Source organism: Diospyros lotus, chromosome 6 (assembly GCF_014633365.1).
Source record: "Diospyros lotus cultivar Yz01 chromosome 6, ASM1463336v1, whole genome shotgun sequence".
Taxonomy (NCBI): Eukaryota; Viridiplantae; Streptophyta; class Magnoliopsida; order Ericales; family Ebenaceae; genus Diospyros; species Diospyros lotus.
In genome coordinates, this window is record NC_068343.1 from 44,902,763 (window position 1) to 44,930,309 (window position 27,547).

The window sequence follows — 27,547 nt, forward strand, 5'->3', positions numbered from 1 at the left end:
TTGAGCGGCTCCACGTACACACACTACTGGACACTGCTGCTAGGCCCCACGTCTGGTACTCCCCCACTAGGACCTGAAATGGTGAAGAGTACAAGGTGAGCTACAAAGCTCAGCAAGTAATAAACTGGAAAGAATAACTGAAGTTGAATCGAAGAATATCGATACTGATGAAAATACTTACTGAACTTGTACTGAGAGATATAATAATCACTGGATGGCATTTATAAGATGAAATGCACATATGTCAGCCAGAGGTGCTTTGACTCTTCGGAGGGCCTGGACGTGTCTTTGGGGCTAAACTCTCCCGAAGACGTGCTTCTTGATATTGTTCCGGAGACTTGAGTCTCCAAGTGGCTTTGGTTCCCCTAGAGACTTAAGTCTCCAGGTGACTGCAGGCTCAGGTCTTCAGGTCCTCATTTTGGCTCGATTTTCTAGGGCAACCCACAATAGTTTTGAAATAAAGCTTTTTTTTCTTTTTATGATATTTCGAAATAAGATCTTAAATGAAATTTTAAGTTTTGCAAATCACCTATAAAGGAATGTCAAGACAAACTTTTTCTTTGTTTTTTAGAACTTGAAAACCTTTGTGATTATGAAATATCTGGTTTTACAAAAATGATTTTGAATAGATCTAAATCTTTTAAAATGAATGAAAGTGTTTAAACATAAGTCCATAGAAAAATAAGTGGCACATGAGATTTATAGTGGTTAAGTCCTTGGCCTAATTCACTCCCTTCAAGTATCCCCATTTGAAGGTATTTTCACCATCAAACAATGATAGAATGAGGTTTTACAAGGCTCACCTTAATAACCTTTACACTTTGAGTTTTTGAATAGGCTTAACTCAAACCTTTAAGTAGTTTTTTAAACCAGGTCTCAACTACAACCCAATAAACAAGATATGAAAAATCAAGATACACTTGTGTATCAATACAATAAAGCACAACAAATAGGATAGATGTCTTAAAAGTTGATTTGTCTTGAAAACCTTCATAAGAATCGTTTTCTAGGATTTGCATGGTCTTATAACGCATTAAATGGTTTTTTCCTTCAATGCTTCATGAAAAGATGTACATGCATAGAAATTGTTGAGATTTTATCTCACACTATTTCCTCATATTTTTAGTTTGACAAGAGGTACTTGTATGATCTTATTGTAATAGTTATTGTTGCCTCAAATCTAGATAATTTTTTTTGCTTCATTATGTACCTAACTTGTCTTTTATTGCTGTTGAGATGAACGGAAGACTCAAAACAAAACAGATTATAAAATGTTCTCAGAATCCAATTACTTTGATAGAATAGAACATCATACACACACTTATGCAATAAAATGGAACACAAGCAAATCAGAACAAAAAAACACAGGAATTGAAAGAGGACACCAAAATTTACCGTGGTTCATCCTAAATAGGGTTACCTCTACGATGAGCTCAGGAAGAAAGAGCTCACTGCACTATATTGAGTAGGGTTACAAACTCATAACACACAAACTGTACATCAATAATTCTTCTAACAAAATATCCTCATAATCATCAAATATTGATTAGAAGCAAACCTAAGAACCAAAGATTACAACAAGAACAAAGAGCTACAAGAATGAAAATGATTGCTCACTCGAGAAACCCTTCACCGATCGATCTCCCTCTTCCCCTTTTCTTTTCTGTAATTTTTCGTCTACTTACCATCCCGAGGCACTGTGGTATTTATGTGAGAATCGAGCGGTTGAGATTTGATCGGATAAAAGGAAGCATTGAAGGCCATTAGTTGATCGTATAACATGATTAACAAAAAGGGAGAAAAGGACAATCAAGAACGTCGGGCAGAGGAGCAAGCTTGATGGTTGCCAAGTGACCCTCCATCAACCGTCCAAGAATGGGCAGCTGAGGTTGCCAACTTTTCCCTCCAATCAAGACGACACCGTTTTGATGCTTCACCCACAACAATCTTCACCTTGAAGCATTAAGAGGAGGATGAATCCACTACCCAGAAAATAGTGCAGTATGCTTCAATTTCTTACTGTCATAACTCTTGTCAGTTGATGGATCAACCGACTTCAATGTGCAGCAAGCCCAAGCAGTGCTTGAACTTAGCTGTAGTCAGAGCCTTGGTCACCATATCAGCTAGATTGTCCTTGGTTAAAACCTTATTAATAACCACAATTCCATTTGTTACCAGTTCTCAGACAAAGTGATACTTAACATCTACATGCTTAGTGCTCTCATGATATGTCGAATTTTTACAGAGGTGGATAACACTTTGACTATCCGAGAACACCACTACTTTGGTTTAAAGCAAATTAATTTCACTTAGGAGGCCTTAAAGCCATATGGCTTCGTTAAAGGCATATGTAATGGCCACATACTCTGCCTCAGTGGAAGACAATGTAACCAGAGGCTACAATTGTGACTCCCAAATGATGCAATTACCTCCTAAAGTAAAGAAGTATGCTGTAGTGGATTTTCTAGAGTCTTTATCGCTTGCAAAATTTGAATCTACATATCCCACAAGATCAAGATTATCATATCTTTTATAACACAAGCCAATGTTGACAGAACCGTTAATATATCTAAACAAGTATTTCAAGGCATCCTAATGAGGTTTCCTAGGGTTTGACATGTATCTACTTAGTAAGGAAATTGAATGAGCAAGGTCAGGCCTAGTACTAATCATAGAATACATAATGGTTTCAATTGCATTTGCATAAGGTACATTTTCCATTTTAATGATTTTAGAATTTGAAGTGGGACACTGGGCTTTAAAAAGAAGAAAATGACCAGTTAAGGTGATCGTTACAGATTTACAATTATTCATACCAAATCTTTGCACAGCTTTTAACAAGTAATCATGTTGCTGTATTTTTAAAATGAAATTGTTTTTATTTCTTTCTATTTTCATTCCTAGAATTTTCTTAACATGCCCTAAGTCCTTCATATCAAATTTCATGTTTAACATAGATTTTAATTCACTAATTTTGGACTTGAATTTGCTAATTAACAAAATATCATCTATATATATATATATCATCAAATAGATAGGAATATCTGAAAGGGTAAAATAGAAGCAATTATCATACTGACTCCTAACAAAACCAATTTCTGATACAAAATGGTCAAATTTCTTATACCATTGTCTAGGTGGCCATGCAATGATTTCTTTAATAAACAAACATGCTGAGGTTTAATTGAGTCAATATATCTAACAGGTTGAACCATATATATTTGTTCATCTAGGTCACTGTGTAGGAAGACAGTTTTAATTAACATCTAGTTGTTCATGTTCTAAATCAAAATGAACAGTAATAGCAAGTATTAAACGAATAGTTTTAAACTTAACAATTGGAAAAAATATTTCATTATAATCTATTCCCTCTCTTTGGGTAAAACCCGTAGCAACTAACCTTGTTTTGTATTTAATTGGTTCGGAGGATGACATACCTTCCTTCAGTTTGTACAACTACTTACATTGAATTAACTTTTGATCCTTTGGTCTGGGAACCAGTTCCCAAGTTCCATTTGCAGCAAGAGGTGCCATTTCCTCAACCATGGCTTGCTGCCATCTAACACTATCTTGAGAGTTGATAGCCTCCTCATATGTAGAGGGCTCACTATCTCTCAATTCATAACCTGCAACCAATGCACAATACACTAAATCTGAATAAGGATACTTAGAGGGTGGTCTTACCACCCTCCTACTCTTATCCCTGGCTAGTTGATAGTCACTAAGATCCTATTGGGGAACACTAGTTTGTTCCTCCTCAATCTTAGGGTCATCTGTTTGTTCCTCATGATCAGAATTGTGATCAGATGTATGATTAGTGGGGGATAAAACATCCCCCAAATTTGGTTCAAGTATGGTTGGGGCGTTGCTCCACCTAAATTTGAGTGTCCTCTAGGATAGTATGATCATCTAGTTTTCTCTTATCATTAGATTCTTTTGTGTTTGTTATCTTATAAGAGAATTTGGTTTTATTGAATATGACATCTCTACTGATGATTATCCTAACTCCACCTGAATACCTATCCCATAACCTATATCCCATAGTACCTTTTTGGTAGCCTACAAACACACATTTTTTGGATCTAGGTTCTAACTTTCCTTCAGATTGATGAGCATATGCCTCACAACCAAAAACTCTTAAGTATTCAAAGTTTACTTTCTTACTAGTCCATATTTCTTCAAGGCATTTAAAATTTAGCACTATTAAAGGGCTTCTATTGATTAAATGAGATGCAGTTGAAAGAGCCTCACCCTAAAAGAATTTAGGCATACTTGAGGTAAATAGAAGGCAACTAACTTTTTCAAGTAGGGTTCTATTCATTCTTTCAGCCACCCTATTTTGTTGGGGTGTATTTCTAATTGTCTTATACCTAAGTATGCCTTGTGAATTACAATATGTATCAAATTCTCTATTACAAAATTTCAATCAATTATCTGTCCTTAACACTTTAATCTTCTTATCAATTTGGTTTTGTACTAAAGTCTTCCATGTTTTAAATTTTTCTAATGTCTGATCCTTGGCTTTTAGCAAGAATACCCAAACTTTTTTATTGTAATCATCTACAATGGAAAGGAAATACTTGTTACCACCATGGGAGGAACCTGGGAAGGTCCCCATAAATCAGTATGTAGGTATTCTAGGCATACATTCGCCAAGTAAGTACCTTGATGGAAACTCAACCTGTGTTGCTTGCCTAGAATACATGGTTCACAGAAATCCAAGAATTCGGCAAACACTAGTCCAAGGTAGCCTTGGTTTTTCAGTGCCTGCAAACCTTTTAGGCTCATATGACCAAATCTTAAGTGCCATAATCCTATCTCATCAGATTTTATAGTGCAAGTAGAATGTATATTAACAGAAGGATGATAGCAGCCATTTAAAATATATAAACTATGTTTCTTGGTGCCAGATAGGATTAGATCATCACTTTTAAGAACATCCATGAAATCGTTCTCTGCTTTATATGAAAAACCTAACTCATCAAGTGTGCCAAGTGATATTAAGTTTCTCTTTAAGCCTAGTACATAACTTACATCAGTTAAAATTCTCATTTTGTTATCATGCAATTTTAAAGATATATCACCAATTCCTTGAACATTACATGATTGATTATTACCCATATAAACTGTACCAGTTTCCTTTTGATTAAAGTTTTGAAACCATTCTCTATTAGGGCAAATATGAAAAGAACAACCGGAATCCATTACCCATTCATTTTTAACAGATGAGCTAGAGACAGTAAGCACTATAGCTAGACAATTAGAACTACCTGCATTTACATTTGTGTTACCCCCTTGTTTCTGTTTCCTAATAAAATCTTAGCAATACTTTTTGATATGTCCCTCTTTCCCACAGTGGTAGCACTTCCATTTTGTTTGTTTCTATTTTCCCTTCTTATCCTTTTTCTTTCCTTTAGACCCTGTTCCATTAGATTGATCACTATTCCCTATGTGATTCCTTTTATCATTTTTAGCTTTCACAAACAAATTATTACCTGACTTCTTTGATGAATTTAATTCAAGTTCTTTTGCTTTAATACCCGAGATTATAAATTTAAGCTAGGAACTATACTAGTATAACGCAAGGTATGTTTAACATCATATTCATCAGGCAGAGAATTCAATAAAATCATTGCCTCACTGGTATCTTCTAGTGCTTGTTCAATACCTCTTAACAATAGAGCTAATCTAGTAAATTCATTTATATTTTCATCCATTGATTTAGAGGTATCCATTTTGAAGTTAAACAATATGCATTTTAAATATACAAGATTAGGTGTAGTCATAACAGAAAATAGAGAATCAAGCTTGTTCCAGGGATCAATAGGGTTAGACATACCATCTACCTTCCGAATGACGCTGTCACCGAGATGAAGAAATATGAGGTTGAAAGCCTCATCTCGTATTTCTTCAGTCCGAGCGATCTGGTCTATATACCATTTTTGATCATCTGGTTTCAGTGCTATTAGCACTTTATGATGAGAGAGTAAGACTCTCATCTTCTTTTTCCAATTGCCGAAGTCACCTTTTTCGTCAAATATTTCAATTTCGAATCGGGTGGATGCCATCTTCGCTTTGCACGAATGTAACCTAGACCTCTAGATTAAGACTCTCTCAGCACACACCCACTGACCGAGAATCATAGAAACTCTAGAGTCTTGGTTTAGGGCAAAGAACAAAGCCCAAACCCAGAAATCGAACAACCCAGATTCTAACTTAAACCCCAGAACACAATTTATATAACTGCGCTCTGATAACTGTTGAGAAGAGCGAAGACTCAAAACAAAACAGATTATAAAACTTTCTCAAAATCCAATCACTTTGATAGAATAGAAAACCATACACACACTTATGCAATAAAATGGAACGTAAGCAAATTAGAACGAAAAACACAGGAATTGAAAGAGGACACTAAAATTTACCATGGTTCACCCTAAATAGGGCTACATCCACGTTGAGCTCAAGAAGAAAGAGTTCACTGCACTATATCGAGTAGGGTTACAAACTCAGAACATACAAACTGTACATCAATGATTCCTCTAACAAAATAGCCTCACAATCATCAAATATTGATTAAAAGCAAACCTAAGAACCAAAGATTACAACGAGAACAGAGAGCTATAAGAATGAAAATGATTTCTCACTAGAGAAACCCTTCACCGATCGATATCCCTCTTCCTCTTTTCTTTTCTACGATTTTTCGTCTACTTACCATCTCGAGGCACTGTGGTATTTATATGAGAAACAAGCGGCTGAGATTTGATTTGATAAAGGTAGCATCAACGGCCATTAGTTGATCGTATAACACGATTAACAGAAATGGAGTAAAGGACAATCAAGAGCATCGGGCAGAGAAGCAGCCTTAATGGTTGCCAAGTGGCCCTCCATCAGCAGTCCAAGAATGGGCAGCTGACGTTGCCAACTTTGCCCTCCAATCAAGATGGCATCGTTTTGATGCTTCACCCACAACAATTGATTTTCTGCCAAAGGTTGTTTTAGCTTTGCTTGGATATGTATTGCTTCCATTAGAATGTTTTTAAGTCCAATTGGTAAATAATTTATTAGTATTGGGATTGGGATTGGATGGTAAAAAAATTCAGTGTTTCTCCCTTAACAAAAATATTACCAATAGAAACAAAAGCATTATTTAGGGAAAACATTAGAAGGTAAACTACTTGAGAACATATGGGGAAACTTCTTTTTGACCCTCCAAAATTCTCTTGTGACTTAGTTCTCATCTCCTTGAGGATAAATATTGTCATCTCCTTTAATTTAGAGACGAATATTGTGTCATCTCCTTGAGGATAAATATTCTGTCATCTCCCTCCGATGTGCTTTAGATCTCATCACCTTCATTATATATTAGCTATTGAATAGAAATAGATAATTTAGCCGCCTCTAAATTGTCTCCAATTCGGCAATTTGAATAAGTTTTAAGATTCCATCTCTAAGTTGTCTGTATTCCAATTGCTGATTAGAGGTGGAAGAAATCCTTCTCTAAATTACCTCCCTATTTGGCTTCTCTTTTGTAATGAATCTACTCGTGGATGTTTACAAAGCAACCGTATTTCATTTTGTCAGTGGTATTACCTATTCTAGCCACTCCTGGGAATAATTTAACAGAGTTGAAAGAATTATGGGATATAGGTTTGCCAACTTATGATGCAATTTTTAAAGCCAAATTTTCTGATGCGTGCAGTATTATTGTGAACAACTAGTGAAGTTTCAGACATTAATGACCTTATGTAAGAACAAGAAAATTCAAAACTTGCCCCCAGGGCGTAAATCAACTGACAAAGGAATAACTTCTAGGGTGTTACTTTTTGGGCCCTCAGGTTTCGTGTTCAAGTACTGACTAGGAGATAGTTTAGCAGCCAATGAGCGACATTGAAAAATGAAAAATACTTATCATTCTCATATTTGCGGTTGTGCTAGGGGTCAAAATCTGGTTGCTGAGTTCCTTGATTTACCTCTCTTGCTGAAATCGTGAGGCCGAACATCTGGAATGCTCGTGATGGTGCGAAAACCAAAAAAGAAAAAAAAGAAAATTCAAAACTTGCCCCTAGGGGCACAGCTGAGTAGCAAGGAGGAGGCTGTAAAGTCATACTAAAGGCTGTCAGTGTGAGATCGATTCTTGGGAAAGGCAAATCTGCATTCTTCTTGGAGTGGTTCTTGGTAAGTGCTAGTAGATGTAGTTTCAAACCCTGATCACCCAGGCACATCCTTGATTTACTTCCCTCGTGATGACTCTGGGTGAATTTGACGAGGGTGAGAGTGATAGCACGTAATTAAAAAAAAAAAATCAAAACTTCTTTACGATGTCTTGTGAAGAAAACTTCTAAACCTCAACATTACATAATTTTGAAAATCTAGCTTTTCAAATTTGAAATTTTAAGAAAAATTCAAGAAATATAAAAAATCTGTGCAGCTTCATTTACCCAAAAAAAATAGTACTTACTGTACGTCGGACAACGGTTGAGACAAAACATTCACCCTGCGTTTATAATCATAAATGTATGAGAAATTAATGCGCAGCAAAATACAACAAAAATAAATCACAAATACAATTTTATATGTTCAAAAGAAAAGGGAAAGAAATCCAGCTTCTTGAAATGTACCAATTAAAACTATTTCTAAACATAAAAAACCACAAATCCCCATAGCACACATGAATCATTTCAGCCCAATACAATGAATGTGAATCATCATTTGCACTGCGAATGTGAAGTTGCTCGAGCACTCACCAATTGAAACTTCACTTTCCCTGAAAAGCCATTGGAGCCTCAATGAATTTCAACAAAAGTTATTGGACTATTCAGAACCGTTATAAGTACATTGCATCAGTTGTTTGCACTTAAGCAAACAATTTCAATCTTTTCAAACTAAGATATGAAGGAAAAGAAAAGGCAGCATTCCATTACCTAACAGCATCTTTTCTCTCTCTCTTTTTGCTACGGACTTTCTTAGCCCGTTGCATCTCCAATCACCAATTCATGTAAACAACGGTCATAACTAAATTCTGGCATTGTTCCTGCAAAATAAAGGCCATCAGATTCTTCCAAAATACCACAAAGCAACTAGTAAAACATTGAACACCAAAAATTTATAGACCCTGAGTGAAATGTTATTCAGTAGAAAAACACTTTAACAAAGGACTAGCTTATATCACGCTTAGAGATATTGTAAAACTTTCCTTTTGCCAAAATTTTCTAATGTTTTGTGCCATCTTAAAACAGAAAAAGTAAATCATACAATTCAGGACCAATAGAATGCGCACGCCCCCAAACCCCCTCACCCCACCCCCCTTCTTAATTTTCTTTTTAAGAAAGGACTGATTTTCTTTTTTGTTTGAGTGAATCAAGATTCGGAATGAAGCTGCACCAATTTCATTCAGTATCGAAAGGAAAGTACAATAAAATGGAGAAGCACACGCCTGAACTCCATTAATACACCAATAATTAAAATACAAGAACAACAAAATTAAAGAAAATCCTCCTCTTGATTCCTTCATTGGCCAAAACACATATGGCCTCTTTTTCCGCACCATGAACTTTGTTAAACAGAAGATAAAAGAGTATTCTGCTGACTACAAAAGCCGGAAAATAGAAGAGTACAAAAACCCACTTTATTATTGGATCATAACAGAACCCAGAAGCAAAGAAATTCTCCAATGAGAAAGTTTCTTCCGTGAAGCAGAGATGGCTTTACCTGAAAGAAGAAAAAGGATCAATAGAGGAACATGTGCGTGTTCTAATGAAAGTGAAAGATATCTAGTTCGAAAGACAGAATTGAAGAATAAAATGCTTCTATTTTCTCTAACCTATCAAGGAAGAATAAGCACTCCGCATTGATTATGAGCTTTTCATAACTCTGGAGGATAAATAGAGAGCTTGAACACACTATCTTTCGCGTTCTTGTCTTGGGCTAGCACTTGAAGTTTTGCCCGCTGAAGTTCCCTAGCGGATAGAGCCACGGATTTGTCGTTACAATAAAGATCCATCAGCTTCAGCGTGGGAATATCTGCAAGTCCAGATGGAATTTTCTCAAGCTTAATGCAATGCCTAAGGAAAAGGTGCGTCAATTTTGGGAAATGACTTGCAGAAGCCTTCCAGACAGTTAAATCTGTGCTTCCAATGTGCAAAACCTTCAGTCGTTGAAAACCCCCATTTTCTGTTGTCCACGAGGTTCCTTCAAATGCATTCTCTTTCAGTTTTAGCACCTCAAGCTTCTTCAGCTTTCCCAATGTAGACATATATTTCCAGTCAAGCTTGGTATTTAATAAAGTCAGCTTTGTGAGGTTGCTCGGAAAGTTGCTCTCATTGGGAAGGACAAGTAACTTGGCAGTTGTATCAGTATTCAGCAGTTTCAGATTTTCAAGGAATTCTAGTTTCTGAAGACTACCAAACAAATTGGATGCAGCGTTACCTTCCATAATAGGTACCAACTTTCCACATATACCCAATTTCTTGAGCATTGGAGCCCTCTCGAAGACTTCTTTCTGGCAACTCACGGGAGAGAGCGCGGAAATAGTCTGTATATTTATATTAATTGAGGAATCTGCCTTGGTCTTTGCCAGCAAAGATGTGGACACATTCGTGTCTAGATGCCTCAATCGTGCTATCTTCCACAGGTCGGCTTTTATATCAAGGCTCGGTGCTGAAGTGTTAACAATAAGAGTTTGCAGATTCCACAGGTTCGATATTTCTTTAGGAAGGATCTTGAGATCGCAGGTGATGGCAATATACTTCAAAAGATAAAGGTTAAAAACTTGAGAGGGGAAACGACTCAACCTGATCTTTCTAACCTCCAACACCCTCAGCAGTTCGCAGGTTTTAGGAATGAAAGAGGTGTGATATTCCACGGGCAAATTCAATTCCTCCTTTGCAAAAGTCAAGAGCGAGCGGACATGCTTTCCAGCAGGTTGATGTTTTACATAATCCAGAACATAAGAATTAACGCAATGGCGACGGTCATTGTCAAATGATGTGCTTCCAGATGAATTGGTTGCCTGTTCAAGCGTCCTTATCTCTCGAAAAAGACTTTCCTTTCGGCCATGATTCTTGCAGAAGTCACGCAATGTGTCATGAATCCGGATCGCTTTAAGCTGACCGTTTGATCTCCTCCCCAGCACCATCACTAAACTCCTATCAACCATGTCCTCTAGATAATCTTCTGCGACATCCTCCAAGCTTCTATTCCCATTACTTGGGGGTATAAAACCTTCTGAAACCCACAATTGCAACAATGTCCGCACAGGAATCTCAAAGTCCTCACGGAAAACCCCTAGGTATAGAAAACATGGCTTCACACGGTAAGGCAAATTGTTGAAGCTTAGGTTTATAACGTAATCTATTTGCAATTCAGCCGTACGAGAACAGTTTTCCACTCCCTCAGCTACTTTCTTCCACCAGCGAACTTCATACCGATTATTTGTGAGAACACCAGCAACTACCACTATAGATAATGGTAGTCCTCCGCATCTTTGTAGGATAGGTGCTTCATGCTCCTCTAGATCCGTTGGACATGTATTCTCACCAAAAACCTTTCTTCTCAATAACTCCCGGCTCTCCTCTGGATTGAGAAAACGCAAAAAATGTGGATCAATCTTCTTCCTAGCATATTCTGCCACAGGTTTTTCTCGCGTAGTTATCAAGATTCTGCTACCCACGCCACTGTTTGGAAAATCATCCTTCAGATCATCCCATGCTTGTGTAGTCCAGACATCATCCAAGACTATCAAATATTGTCTTTTCTTCAAATTCTGCCTAATTAATATCGCCAAATCATCATCTGACATGCTTCGCATTTCATCAGTGATCCGAGTGAAAGTACGCAGAATTTTCAGAAACATTTCATTCTTCCTATAATCTTGAGAAACTTCGACAAACGTACGGATGGAGAAATGATACTCAATTGTTGGATGATTAAAGACCTTTTTAGCTATTGTGGTCTTTCCCAAACCAAGCATACCAACAATTGATATCACCTCTAGTTGCTCTGTTCCTTCAGTGAGAAGCTCAATTAATTTTTCTGTCTCATCTTCAAGGCCAACAACAATATCATCAATAGGAGGCTGCAGGCATGAAATTACTAAGAGATATCAGAACAACAATTAATACATCCAAAATTGAAGTATATGACTTAATCAAGGAACCACAGATGATAAAATTAGAACATGAAGGTAGAAATTATACAAATTCAAGATTTTCAACTGAAATCACAACTCAGACTGTAGCATCTCAAAAATTTGGAGATAAGTAAAAATAATTAATTTGGATGTTGTGGATATCTTAGAATATTTAGGAATTTTTGAGAAATATTTATTTATGATATTTTAAAGACATAGGAAATTAAGGTGATTAATTAAATTAATTGAAAATAGTTATGAAAATAATAAAATAAAATATAGTAATAACAATAATACTAATAGTAATAATAAGAAAGTAAATCAAATTAACTTAAATTAAATTAATTACTTAATATATATATATATATTTATATGTGTGTATGCATGGCGTGGCCTTGTCTTGGCCATGTCTTTTTATGGCTTTAATGCCATTGAGTTGAGTGCAATGAGATAAGCTTGGGCAGCAAAGTGGGAAGAGCAGCGCGCGGGGAAAGAAAGAAGAAGAAGAAGAAGAAAGGGAGGAGAAGAAGGAAAGAAAGAGGAAGAAGCAGCGCGTGCAGGGAGCAGCGGGCGCGGGGAGGAGGAGAAGAAAGGAAGAAGAAAAGGAAGGAAAGAAAGAAAATAGAGGAAAGAAAAGGAAATAAAGAAAAATAAAAGGATTTTGGAATTTTTTGGCATTGGAAGTGATCAGGTACATGGGTAAAAATTTGTAGAAGCATGATATGTGTAAATTATAAATTTTGCGCGATTAAAAATAATTAATTTACGTTCCGGATGTGTTATTTGTTAGGAAATGATTTAATTCGCATCGGGAGCACAAGAGAGGCTAAAATCAACCATTTTCAGGCAAGCTCCTAACCCTCTCTTCATGTTATTTATTTCCCTTGAAAGTCTTTGAGGTTTCTTCTACTCTAAACCCTCCCTCACCATGACTCGGTTCTACGCACAAATAATAATAATCTGCGTAGTAACCATTTAACGACTTTTATTTTATTAATGAGTTTATTGTTAATGGGATAAGTTTAGTAAGGATGTCATGGCGTCTTTTATTTCAACCGTCACGGAGCTTCGTATCGCTCCGCTTTCCTTGGGAATGATGCCGAACCCATTGAGGTTAAGTTCTTAGAGAAATTGGTTATGGTTAGAATTAGGAAGAGTTTATTATGTATGTTGAGATGACTTTATGTGAATGAAAAGTAATAAGAATGGTATTACGATGTTATGTGGTTATGTACATGAAGAGTTATGAGTTATGGAGAAATGTTATGTAAAGTTAAGCTGGGAAGATATAAAGTTAATAATGTCAGTAAGTGTGTCTAAGGGTATGGGTACAAAGCCACTGACTGTTGATTGTGGGTCGTGGCAGTTGATGGCTGGATGTATGGGCGCCAGTCATCGGTTGTTACGATAAGCGCTAGACGGCCAGAAGAGTTGGTATTCCAGATTCTCGCCTTGGTTTGTGCATTTCATGATGTGTGTGCTACAAAGGGTTGGGTTGCATTCACGTGGGGACATGCTTTGTGTGTGATGGGATGTATGAGCATTTGCATGACCGGGTTGGTCCAAGAGCCAATTTGGGTATCCTAGATGAGCATATGCATTTAGAACATGTCGCATGTGTGAATTCTTATGTGTGGGCGTAGCAGGGCCTGATGCTTGGTTTATGGGGGCTTGTCATCACGTTTATGCTACGGAAGCCCTTGCATTTCTTATGTGTTGCATTGCATGGTTCTAATGTTACTGTTATTCTGGACGGGAGTACCGTGCCAGGTGTCGGGAGTACCGACTCATGTGAGCTTCGGCTCGGCTTAGATATTAGCTCGGGGTTGGCCCGAGGGAAGACCAAGATCGCGGAAGTATATGATTATGTGATGTATGACATGATGAACACATGAGAATATGATGGGAATCAGGAAAAGTATGTAACAAGTATCAGGAAAAGACAAAAGTTGAATGTCAGGAAAAGCCGACCATGTCAGGAAAAGGCTGGTCTAAGAGAACGATGATATGGTAGCCTATGTTAGGCTACAACAGGTTTGTATGTGGGACCCGGGTGCCAATGTTTGACTTATGTGGGCCCCTGGTTCCTTATGTGCAGTTTATTTTATGTTATGCATGTAGAAGTAAGGTACGTATAGCTCATGACATGGCGTGATTTCATTGACATGAATTGCATGGGGTGTCATGGGAAGAGTCCTATCCTAAACCCGTAACCTTTCTTTCTAGAGCTTGCTGAGTCTCGCGACTCATGTTGTTTTACATCATTCCAGGTCAGCGTATCCTGAGATCGCAGGTGTGTTCATCGGGGTTTGGGTCCAGACCGTCAAGTCATGGTAGCCAGTGCAGAGCTCTCCCAAAACTAGATCCTGGGTGTCATCGTGTCTTAATAAGGTTAATGTTTATGTTTTCAGAGTTTGTCGCATGTTATGTAAGCCCAGGTGGGGCCCAAGTGATGAATGGTTGTAAAGATTATGATGAGATGTTATAATAAAGAAAAATTATGATTTCAAAAAGGGTTATGTGTGTGTTGTAGGTGCGTCATTGTTCGATATCATTTTTATAATGACCCTCTCACGGATCCTCTATCCGCGATAGGGGCTCCGGGAGGCGGGCCGTTACACAGACTCACCAAAACTAAGAGCCACAGCTTGATCAAACATGATATTGCACTTGCAGATTTGATTATTACACAAAACATAATCTGTTAGTATTATAAAAATGTGGCTTAGGGTTAGAATGATTTACACTATGAATGAATGCTTTTTACCTTTCTCGGATTACCTAATATATCATTAGAATTAACTAGCCAGTGTGTAATATGCCCTTGGAATTTTAGTAATTAACTTCTAGTATTAAATCAGAAAACAATAATATATATTTTCATTATATCTTTTAATAAGAGGAGTTAATAGAAAAGCTTGTGACAACTAAATGATAAATGGATTAACTTCCACTGAGTCAATTAGTACATTATAATAAGTACTCCCTCCGGCAAAAAAATAAGGTGCCTAATTGCCATTTTCTATATTGTGGAATCATAAAAGGACCAAAATAACCTTACTTTAATTTCCTCAAATAAAACACCACCATAAAAGGATGAGGGTTGTGTTAAGTAGTCGGCATCCAACGTAAAACTTAGTTGGATCTAAAACATAAACTCTAGACAAACTATGAAAAATCGTTGAGGTGTAACCGTTCATAGCAACATGCTATACTGTCTGCATGTAGTGTCAAGTGAGATAGAGCCACTGCATTGACGCCTGTATATAGTGATAAATGAGCAAGGGTCTTCGCATTTATTTGGACGGATGCGGGTAAAGAAATTAGTCCAAAATCAAAATAAAAAACAAAATCAAATTCAAAGTCAAAGTCAAAATTAAAATCATAGATTAAGGATTGGGTCATAGAACATAAAAACATTAACAGAAAAAACTATGGAAGTGGTAGATGTGATGACTAGGAGAAAGATTAATATTATTTGCCTTCAAGAGACGAGATGGATAGGGAAAAAAAATAAAAACTTTATCAGAAATTGGATATAAAATATGTTACACAAGAAATGATCGAGCGAAAAATGGAGTGGAGATTATTATGGATAAAAACTTAGTAGATGAGGTAGTGGATGTAAAGAGAATAGGGGATAGGAATATTATGGTGAATGTTGGTTTAGGAAGAATGACTATGAATACCTTTAGTACATATGCACCACAAGCGGGGTTAGATGAGGAGATAAAAACAAAATTCTAAGAGAACCTAGAGGGACTCATATAAATTATACTAAGAGGAGAGAAAGTGATTATAAGAAGTAACTTAAATGGCTACGTGGGTAGAGACAGACACGGCTATAGAGAGGTACATGGAGGGTACGGATTCGGGGAAATTAATAATGAAGATAAGTCTATTCTAGATTTTGTTCTGGTATATGGGCTCATCATAACCAATACTAGGTTCAAAAAATGGGACGAACACTTAATCACATATAAAAATGTCACAGCAAACACCCAAATAGATTACTTTCTCATGAGACAAAAGGATCGATTATGTTGTAGGGATTGTAAAGTGATGTCGGGGGAGTGTTTGACTACTCAACATAGACTTTTGGTACTTGACGTCCAAGTAAGAAATTAGAAAAAAAAAATCACATAAAACAAAATTCAAGAATTAGGTGATAGGATTTAAAAAGAGGGAAACAATTAATCTTCATAGGCAAACCAAATGTGGAGGGAAAATGGCTACTACCCTGAGAAGTACGACAAATGTAGTCTTTTGAGAGACAAATGGGAGAGCTCCAAACCTTAAGGAGTTTTGGTGATGGAATGAAGATGTACAATTGAAAATTAGAAATAAAAAAACTCGCTATAAGGCTATATATCAGTGCAACAATGAAGAAAACCTAAAAAATTATAAAGAAGCGAAAAAGATAGTAAAAAAAGTTGTTAATGAAGGAAGATCAAAAGCATATGAGAATCTATATAAACGATTTTATACAAAAGATGGAGAAATTAATATATATAAATTAGCTAAAGTAAGAGAAAGAAAAACAAGGGATCTAACCCAAGTGAAATGCATAAAAAATGAAAACCAAAATGTATTAGTGAATGAGAGAGCGATTAAAGAGAGATGGATGGAGTATTTCACAAAATTAGTCAATAATGTGGGGACACAAGAGTTAGGCTGGGACATCTTAGTAACTCTGAAGGGAACGTGAGCTATACATTTTATCAACACATAAATTTAAAAGAAATAAGGCAAGTATTAAAAAATATAAAAAAAATCTTAAGGCGATAGGACCGAATCATATACCAATAGAAGCATGGAAATGCATGGGAGAAGAGAGCATCTCCTGGCTAACGAAATTATTTAACACGATCCTTAAATTAAAAATGATGCTAAATGAGTAGAGGAAGAGTACTTTAGTTCCTATATTATAGAGGAATTAAGTTAATGAGTCATATCATGAAACTTTGAGAGAGAGTAATAAAGCAAAGGCTCAAAAAAGAAACAAACGTCTCAAAAAATCAGTTTGATTTCATGCTTGGTAGGTCAATAATAGAAGCTATATACCTACTGAGGTGCCTAATGAAAAAGTATCAGGATCATCAGAAGGACTTGCATATGGTGTTTATAGATTTAGAAAAGGCCAATGATAAGGTCCCTAAAGAAATATTATGGAGGGTTTTAGAGAAGAAATGAGTCTGAATAGCCTATATACAAGCCCTTAAGGATATGTATCACGGTACAGAGACAAATATCAGAACATGCGAAGGGGATATTGAACTGTTTAAAATTACAATGGACTGTATCAAGGTTCTGCACTAAGTCTATACTTATTTGTTTTAGTAATGGATGAACTCACTAAACACATTCAGACAAAAATGCCATGGTGTATGCTATTTGCAGATAACATAGTATTGGTGGAGGAAACAAAAGAGGGAGTGAACACTAAGCTTGAGTTGTGGAAAAATAATTTAGAATCTAAGGGATTTAAATTGAGTAGAAAGAAAATTGAATATATAGAATATAAATTTAGTAAGAATGCAAGAGTAGAGGATGTTATAATAAAATTGAAAGACCGAATCATGCAAAGAAAAGATCATTTTCGATATTTGGGATCAATGATTCAAAAAGATAGAGAAATTTACGAGAATGTCACGTATAGAATTAAGGCAGGTTGGTTAAAGTGGAGAAATGCATCGGGGGTGTTATATGATGGTAAAATCCTATTAAAACTGAATGAAAAATTTCATATGATAGGTATAAGACCAATTTTGTTGTATGGTTCAGAATATTGGGTAGCCAAATATCAATATGAGTAAAAGACGAGCGTAGCGAAGATGAAGATACTAAGATGGATGTGCGGCCATACAAGAAAAAAGAAAATAAGAAATGAGATTATTCGTAATAAGGTAGGAGTAATGTCAATCAAGGAGAAAATGAGATAGATTAGACTAAGACAGTTTGATCATCTGAGAAGAAGAGCAAGAGATGATTCTGTGATGAGAGTTGATGAAATAGAATAATTAGTTAAAAAAAGAGATAGAGGCAAATCCAAGAAAATTTTATGAGAGACTTTAAAATTTGATATGAAGTGTATGGGCCTAAATGAAAATATAACAAAAGACAAAAATATATGAAACTCTAGAATTTATGTAGCCAACCCCATATAGAAAGATAAAGACTCGATATGTTGTTGTAAAACACCACCACTATAATAACTCTCTCTCTCTCATTCCACTTTGTATTTGAAATAATTACTATTATACTTGAAATTTTAAAACAATTAATGTGAAAGTTAGTAAGGGTAAATTTGAAATAAAAGAAGTAATAAATACTTCCTTGATTTCACAAGTAGACAGATAATTTGAGACAAGAAAAATGATAATTAGGCCACTTATTTTTTACCTATAAACGAGCACTTATTTGACAGTCCTTTAAATTGAAATATTTATTTATAATGAAAAAAAAAAAAAGATTTCAAAATCTTCAATGCTTGTAACACTTTGGATAGTCTATTTCAATACTACTACCTATAAACGAGCACTTATGTCTACCATGAAAATCAAACAGGAAAAAGTGGAAATGAAGCTATTTTGTTTTGACAGAGAGATATATAGAGCAGCACAATTTGTAAAATTTGATTTATTTTTTTGATTTACTTGTAAAATTGATGATCAGGATTTAGTCATTTTTGGTTAAAAACCTGGTTTTGAAACTCTTTTACACTAATTAAGCTCTAGTAAATTTGTCAACACCTTGTTTGAATAATATATAAATGGTTCTCAAATCATGAGATTTAATCATCAAAAGTCCTTGGCAGATAATTTTATTACACAGATCGAATTATCAGTTTTAATACATATTTGTTTTTGAGATAAATCATTCACATACATATACTATCACAAAGGGGGAAGGGAACAGGGAATAGGCATGAGCTCCATAAACATTAATTAAACCCGAGACCATCATATCTGGTAGTAAGGACTGCTTTACCAATCTCACAGGCTAGTCTCAGCGATTAATTGGGGGAGGTGGACTAGTTTGATCTTTAATTTCGAATTTTCTCTCAATAAAGTCGTCGGTGAATAATACTTGAATTTACCTTCTTATCACTAAAAGGTACGATGACGGGGCGTCGAGGGTGACGTCATCCCAAGGAGTGCTTTACCATTTGTGTGAATGATAAAAACAATACTCCCTCTGCCCGAAATTGAATGTCCCATTTTCCTTTTGGAAATGAATTCCACTAATAAATATCCTGTTTCTAAAATAAATATTTTTTTAATCTAAACTTTCAAAACTAACTCCTCGTTGATTTAAGAGATATGAATTCCACTAATAAATGGCCCTACCACTAACCTCTCTAATCAATAAGGAACTCCTTGATTTAAGGGATATGATTTCCACAAACACATGGACCCCACCACTAATTTCTTTAATAATGATAAGATGGTAACTTGCCTATGGTCAAATACTCTCTTAAATTTTTTAAATTGAATGTCCCCCACGTGGCTCCGCCCCTGGCAGCTAGGGCTTTCAGCTACAGCTAGCTCTCCTTTCCTTTGTATACGTAGACTAACAAATTGATATGATCTTTACCGCCTCCAAGTTTTAAAATATTATATCTTTTTTAAAAGGTGTAACTTGCAATGCATATGATATTGTAATGTCTATAACTCTTGAGATCTATAAAAACCAACCAAATCTACCTAAAAATTTTGCAAGAAAGAATTGAGTGAGTGCCTGTTGGGTTGGCCGAAGTAGTAGAACAATAGTATATAAGTTCTTCCTAAAGATTTCTGAATAAGAGAGAGTATATATTGAAATGATGGATGTTGGATGAAGGCTATTTATAGGTTTGGTAGGGGTGGCAATTTGTGTTGGCGGGTCATAATCGTGTCGTGTCAAGACACATGTATAACACGTGTCAGGCTAACCCCAATATAACCTGTTTAATAATCGTGTCAAATTCTTTAAACCCGAACACGACACGTTTATTAAACGTGTAACATGACACGACCTGTTTAACCCGTTTAACTAAACGTGTCGTGTCACCTGTTTAATTTAAATGGGCCGTGTTGTGTCGCATGTTAAACGTGTTATTTAATTTTAAACGTGTTATTTCGTGTATAATCGTATTAACGTATTCAGATCAACCCACTAACCCTTTTAATTAAACGTGTTATTTCGTATATAATCGTGTTAACGTGTTCGGGTCAACCCGTTAATACTTTTAATTAAACGTATCATTTCGTGTCTAAATGGGTTAGACGGGTTGACTCGCCTAAAACATGAAAATAATCGTGTCATAAACGGATTGACTCGTTTATGACCCGAACCCGATTAACTCCAACCCTAACCTACTTAACTCCGTGTCGTGTCGTGTCAGTAATCGATCATGTTAAAAATTGCCAGCTCCGAGGTTTGGTAGATTTTTACTACAATTTGACAAGATACAACCCTACTATCCTCACTATATTAATTCAGTTTTTATGAATTTCAACTACTGCCTGAGCAAGTAATTAATTTGAGGCCTGACCGGAAACTGTGGGAGGAATCCCAACTACAACAGATCAACCGTGGACGTGTCTAACTTAAGATCCATAAAGAAAGACGAAACGAAAAGGAATTCAACTTTGGCGTAATCCATCTCACTTTGTGTCATATCACCAGCCTAAATCTTCTTTCTTGTTGCTACTTTGGCGTTCCGCCCGGGTTGCCTCCAAAATCAAGTTGTCATATTACAGCATGCAGCAACTAAAAAAGCAGCTCTTTAAAAGAAAGTTAAAAAAAAAATTGAACTTTTATATTTTCTTAAGATCTTAGCTGATATCATCCAACCAACAAAAATAAGCAAAGACTTTTACCTTTCTGATTCCTCTTTCTGGTGTTCTTGGGGGGGTTTGACTTGCGATGAACTGCAGTTTGTTCTTGTAAAATTCCTCCACCTTTGAGCTGATGCTCTTGATCTTCTTCGCCAAATTTCGAATTTCCATTGTATGATCAACCACGTTAAGAGCTTTCTTCGTCCAAGTTCTTCCTCTTTGCTTCGAGGCCAGAACGATGTAAGTCTCAATTGCATCTTCAGCTTCATGAACCAAGTTCCGAACGTTGTCGGCTAAACTCTCCAGAATGCTATCGTCGCTGCAATTTTCCATGCATTTCTGGAGACAGCTCTTCAAGAAACCAAGTTCTTGGGACAACGATTTGAAACCATCCTCTGCTCCACCGATCAAATTAGCGTTGTACTTAATGAACTCCTCCAAATTCTGCAAGAGAAATCCCACTGTAGAATCTAGTGGAATGCTTGCCATCTTTCTTCCTCTCTACCAAGTAGCTAGCTAGTGTGCTTTGATTTCTTTTTCTTTCCTTTTTGTGTGAAATGAGCAAAAGTAGAGGAGATGAAGAGTGGTGTGAGAGAGAGAGAGATTGCAATATAGCAGAGCAGTTCAATTGTAGCCATCAATAATGGCTGTAGAGACTTTTGACTCGAGTAAAAAAATTCAAGAGGATGGGCTCTCGGGCTTAGGAGGGACAATGTCTCTGTCATGGTGGACCCCCGCTCTTGGTCTAACGCGCGTATTACTGCTTTTTGACGGTAAAGAATCCCTACAACTTCGCGTCGAGTTTAAGCCAGTTAAATTTTAATTTATGCTATTAGTAAATTATTTATATACATCTTAAATTATATAAAATATATAAATAACATAAATATTTTTTACATCATTACGTCTCATTGTATCTCATCATTTCAGACGAAGATATTTTAGATATTAATATATTATTATATAGTCCTAAAATATATAAGATGTATTAATAATTTTTTTTTTTAAATTTTCAAATTTTGTACATTTTTATTATTACATGTACGCAATTAAACTGTTTTTACGGGGAACAAAATTTAGACCATACGATTGGGCAAACTTTGTGAATTAGATTGCAACAGTAGGGAATAACAATTACTTTGAGCTTCCCCTTCATTTCATTTCGTTATTTAAAATATTATTATAAATTAAATCTAAAAAATAAGAGGAAAAAAAAAACTGCAAATGGGCCCCAGACTACGTAGATTGATCGCGGACCATCCGTCCCACAAGCAAGGGCAGTTCCTGTGGTGAAATATATATATATAGAATGAGGAGCAGGTAAGAGGTAGGACAAAATAATGCTCTGGGGCTCAAATATTTATTATCCTATCTCTTACCTCAGACAAGAGATAGGACAATAAAAAAAAATTATTGTGTCTCGAACACGCCATAATTTGTCGAAAAGGGGACACAGTTCACGTGATGTGTTGGAGACGCAATAAATTTTTTTTTTTTAAGAAGACACAGTAAATTTAAACGATCACTATTGAAATTGTTTCTTTTTTTAATAAATATTATTGATATTCTAAAAATAAAAAAAATACTATTGATACACTTTTGTGTACTCTTTGAACTACACAAAGGTATACCAATGATAAAAAAGTCCCTCATGAGACACATAGAGATGTGTGAAGGGCATAAAAATGAGGGTATTTTGGTCATAATATCCTTTTGTGTAGTCTAAGATATACAAAAATGATGTACAAATAACATGATTCGAAAATAAAAAGAAATAGTGATGATTACAAATCTGAAATATGGAAGATGCAAATCATAAGATGCCATATTTAAGTCTTTGTGGGGTTTGTCTAATCTATCTGATGATGTAACGAACTGAGTCACTAATTTTATTTGTAATATACCTCTAAGATGGCAACGAGTAACATTGATATGGAGTGACCTAACAATGAATCGAACTTGACTCAACAAAAGACACTGTTAGTATGGATCCTAGAGATTAGTTGGAGTAAACATTTTGATACTTAAATCAGTATGGAACTTAAAAGGAGATAAAAGGATGAGACGTGATAAGTGTCTTTTATACACTTATTTTGGTCTATAAACTTAGCATTTATACATTCAATGAGCATGGTTTCTACTTGATTTGGTTCCATATATGGTTATGTAGGTGTGGAGCATGTGTTGAAGACAATTGGATCATAAAGTGATGATGATGTCGCATTTTTGGAGCTAAAATAGCAGTAAAGGCAAGATCAAAGGTCCATTCGGGATCGAGGATGATGATGTTGCAAAGCGCCGGAAAAATGACGTCATTGGTAAAGTGTTGGAAATTAAAGAGAAATGGCTCACGGTGTTGTCATGCAAAGCATTGCATAGTAGGGTCGTGATAAGAATTATTTTCTATGGCTCACGGCCTTATCGCAGAAAGCATTCCGTGATAAAGCCGTGGTTGAAGAAGTATTATGTGGCTCACGACCTTACCGCAGAAAGCATTTTGTGGTAAGCCCGTGACAAGATTTTCATTTTGTGGCTCACGACTTTACCGCGGAAAGCATTCCGTGGTAAAGCCGCGGTAAGGCTTTAGGCTTCGTGAAAAGGCCGTTTTGAGCCCGTTTCCTTTCAAATCAAGTGGAGATGGGCTCTCTTAAGGGGCGCAACTTTGAAGACCTAAAAAACATTATATAAAGAAGGATTCTTGAGAGATTTAGGAGCTTTTTGGAGAGGGAGAAGACAGCACGTCGAGGAAGAAGATGGAGATTTTCTTGAAGAACTTCGGGTTTGGTTGTATTTTTCCGTTCTTTCTTTTCTCCAACATCATGAACTTTGTTTTTATTATTCTTTCATTAGTTGAAACTATGTTAGTCTAAGTACTTTGTTGTTAGGGTGATTGATGAAACCTAGTTCAATGATGGTTTAACTAAAAGTATTTGGGTTTTATTATATTCTTGTCTTTCAGGTTGATCGTTTGTTATGCACTAATTCCGTTTTGATGCTTGGTCGCCATTAGAACGTGTTTGTGATTTATATTGCTTTCGAGAGATTCAATATAGATTAACACTTGGTAATAAACGACATAAGGTTCAATAATAGGTAGAGATATTGTTATGCATTGTGAAATCTTATTTTGATGATCATTGTGGATAAATGCATGTTTGTATATTTGCAGATTAATTAGAGATAATTAATCTCATATGTAAGCATAGATTCAATTGACCATCGAGAGAGGCTTTTGATTAACTTAGGATCATCGATTTTCAGCTCAAAGCAAGAATTATAAAACCCGATCACTGAAAGATTAAACCAATTAAAGAACTATGGTGGATTTATGAACCCTAGTGCATTAGATTTCTACATTTAAAACCTAAAAAATTATTTTGTGTTTTTCATTTAGTGAGTTGGTTTTAGTTAATATAAAACTTCCATTGAGTATTCTTTTAATTGTGTGTGGCTTATTAAAGTTAATAGTGGTTAAAGTAGGGATCAAAAGCTAATCTTCGTGGGAACGATACTTTATTCATCATTATATTACTTATTACGATTCCGTTCACTTGCAGGAAAGAATACGCAAACAAGACGTGATAAAGAATACCCAACTAACCCTCCCCGATTCCTGAAATTTAGTTAATATCCCTTAGTTTGAATGGAAATCAGGGTTTACCTTGAATAAACTTCTAGCTGTCTTCGGATAAGATCTTGTATGTTGTTATGGGTATTTTCTAGACCACACTACATGGGTTGGAAACGGTCCAGTGGATTAGCCCAATGTTTCGAAGTCCAGTAAGTCCCGAGTTGAGGACATCAAGGCGAGGTCGCAGGTCTTTTCGACTGGGTTTAGATCGCGGAATGTCTTAAGTTGTGAAACATGCCGTCAGACAACTCAGCTCGCGTCGCGAAGAGATTACGAATTTATCGGAAGCGGTTAGAGAATAAGTCAACCTTCCTAATCTAAGGCAAATTGTATCCCTATAAAAGCAGAATCTATTCCTAATTAGGTGAAACCGATAATGGAATATTATTTTCATGATATTATCCTTTCATTTTGAATTTTATTTAAATTATAACAAACAATTGATGATGTAACGAACCTGAGTCACCAATTTTATTTGTAAAATACCTCCAAGATGGCAACGAGCAATGCTGATCTGATCCGATAATATCTTATTTGTATCTTGTAAAATACCTCCAAGATAGGATAATAAAAAAATTATTGTGTTTTGAACATGCCGCAATTTGTCAAAGAGGGACACAGTTCACATGATGACCGACTCACCCATGATTTGTCAGTTCACGTAATAAATACTATATCTGAAATATGGAAGATATAACGCATAAGATGCCACATTTAAGTCTTTGTAGGGTTTGTTTAATTTATCTGATGACGTAACCAACGACTCAGACAAGAGGTAGGACAATAAAAAAAAAAAAAATTATTGTGTCTCGAACACACCACAATAAAATTAAGGAAGACACAATAAAATTAAATGATCACTATTGAAACTGTTTCTTTTCTTTTCTTTAATAAATACTATTAATACTATGAAAATAAAGGAAACAATGATGTTTACAAATCTGAAATATGGAAGATACAAAGGATAAGATGCCACATTTAAGTCTTTGAGAAGGTGTCCCACTATTTGGTAAGAAAAGGACATGGCTCGGAGTAATTCTTATGGGACTAGGCTTTAAAAGCCCAAAGGCTTCAGGGCAACCCTAAGGAGTTCGAGGCCGCCTGAGGAGTTCGGGGTATACCTTTGCCAACGTTGAAAATTGGTTAATCATGGTTTGTTTACCCATACTGAGAAAATAAATACGATTTCAAAGAGAAAAGAAGGGAAGAAGGACTGTGTAAGGGAGTTTTGACGTGGTTCGGCATGAACAATGCCTAGTCCACGATTGTTCATCTGGTTATTCCAGCAAGGCAACAATATGCTATTGTTCTTCCTTCTCATGCAATGGTTTTCGACCCCTATTTATAGCATGAGATGTTTATAATTGAGATAAGATTCCAAAATAAAAAGATATTATCACATTGATAATGCTTCCCTATCTGCTTCCTTCTAATCAGGAATGGATTCCGCTTTAGTAGGGATTTGATTTGTTTAAACTCAAGAAAGATGATTCCTTCTCCAATTATGCTATTGAGAATCTCCGATAAACTCGCTCCTATTGCATTACGCGAGCTTATCAGCCTTGAGAGGAGCTAAAGACGTAGCTTGTTGTTCACGTCACTCCACGAATTGGATTCGATTTAAGCAACCTGCGAGCTCTCCTTGCTGGCTTTGAACCTGGGCTGGCCAGCCTTCGGATGATTGGGCCGACCCTCTGGGCCGCCCTCGACCTATAATCATGTTGTCTCGAAAATACCTATATCACTAGCCGTCCAGCGCTCAGTGCGATCTGCGGACTGAGAGCTGAAGCATATCAGGCCGTGGGTTATGTGGGTTTTTGAGCCGCCTTTTTGGATTTTGCCCAATCACTTCAACCTTGCACCCCTTTAGGCTGCACGTTTTGTTCCGAATGTATTTAATGTGCACATTCCCTATAACTGCCGAATCTTCATGTTCATGGGCCCCATGACTTTTCGTGTTGTCATTAGATTTAGGGTAGCTCATCAGTCTCTCTATCCAATGGTGGAACGACTCAACCTATTTAAGTGAGAGAGAATTCTTTTCCTTCTTTTCCCTCTTATCGTGCCATTTTGAAAAGATTTTCGCTCATGCACTCTTCTTCTCCCTTCTAACTTCGAGACTCCATTGTCGATTGCTTCGAAGCTTTTTGTCTTACTCCGTGTTACGGGTATTTTGCGAACCACCTTGGGCTATTGTATGGACCATTGTGGGCGAGGAATAGTCCAATGGTAAGGCCCAACCTCTCCAAGTCCAATAGGCCCAAGATCGAAGCTATCTCTACGAGGTCGCATAATTTCTAAAGCGCGAGCTTTGGTTACGATAACAAGCGAGCTCCCGGCAATGGCTCCAGCTCGCTGGTCAACCCGATCAGCTTGCAAAGAAGACCACAAAGCAGAACATTTAGATCTGATGTCCACCTGTCTTTATCCGTGGAAACTAGTCCCTACATGGTGCAGAACTTTTACTCCCTATTTTATGAAAATAATGACACATTGTCCCTCACGATATGGCCTACAACTTGGAAGTTTGTGTAAATTGTAAATACCCCACACTATAAATAAAGGGTAAAAAGCTATTGTACAGGCAGGATAAAAAAAATACATACTGTGACTCTGCAAAAATGATCGGAGAACAGTCATGGACTAGGCATCATTCTGGCCGAACCACGTAAAAAACTCTTGTGCATTGTTTATTGATGGTGTTATTGTTCATTTCCCCTCGTATTCGTGATTACTGGATCAGTATGGGCCGAAGAATCTTAGTTGACCATTTCTGAACATTGACATTTTGGTGCTAGAAGGAGGGCTTGTTCTGATCAACGTCAATGGCAAGGAGGAGACACACGAGAAGTTCTAAGGTAGTGGTCAATCAACCCGAAGATCATGCTAGTCGGTCGCCGGAAATTCCGCCTGTAGGGGGCGCAATCTTGACCGCTGAAGCTGTTTCCATTCCCCCATTGACTGGAA

The 27,547-nt window shown here is 36.4% G+C and overlaps 2 protein-coding genes across 7 annotated transcripts in view; one reads left to right on the forward strand and one right to left on the reverse strand.

Annotated features, from left to right (window-relative positions):
• LOC127803355 (disease resistance protein L6-like) overlaps positions 1-27,547 on the forward strand; it is an 83,347-nt gene that overhangs the window by 25,550 nt on the left and 30,250 nt on the right. The window contains exon 2 of one of the 4 annotated variants that reach the window (XM_052339519.1): positions 23,120-23,248. The exons of 1 other annotated variant lie outside the window; for it this stretch is intronic. In XM_052339519.1, coding sequence (XP_052195479.1) covers positions 23,120-23,159 — 40 coding nt within the window. In that variant the 3' untranslated portion in view covers positions 23,160-23,248. Of the gene's footprint in view, positions 1-7,935; positions 8,067-14,397; positions 14,724-23,119; positions 23,249-27,547 lie in introns of those variants that run through there. 2 more of the 4 variants (XM_052339517.1, XM_052339516.1) reach the window with 2 other exon arrangements.
• LOC127803353 (putative late blight resistance protein homolog R1A-3) lies at positions 8,177-21,598 on the reverse strand. 3 transcript variants are annotated; one of them, XR_008023506.1, is made up of 6 exons: positions 20,992-21,598; positions 9,821-12,073; positions 9,625-9,708; positions 8,922-9,031; positions 8,459-8,764; positions 8,177-8,249 (listed from the first exon to the last, which is right to left on the reverse strand). XR_008023506.1 is itself a non-coding variant. In XM_052339512.1 (3 exons), exons 1-2 carry the CDS (start codon positions 21,436-21,438, stop codon positions 9,863-9,865), a joined length of 2,658 nt encoding a protein of 885 aa, XP_052195472.1. In that variant the 5' UTR covers positions 21,439-21,598; the 3' UTR covers positions 9,364-9,708; positions 9,821-9,862. The 3 variants fall into 3 exon arrangements, 1 of the variants encoding a protein (XP_052195472.1); XR_008023505.1 differs by having other exon boundaries at positions 8,177-8,764; XM_052339512.1 differs by lacking the exons at positions 8,177-8,249; positions 8,459-8,764; positions 8,922-9,031 and having other exon boundaries at positions 9,364-9,708.

Coding starts and splice junctions, on each gene's coding strand:
- LOC127803353 (XM_052339512.1), bottom strand. CDS start 21,438: ATGGCAAGCATTCCACTAGATTCTACAGTGGGATTTCTCTTGCAGAAT. Junction 12,074..20,991: donor CAGAAAGAGGAATCAGAAAG/GTAAAAGTCTTT, acceptor TCATGCCTGCAG/CCTCCTATTGATGATATTGT.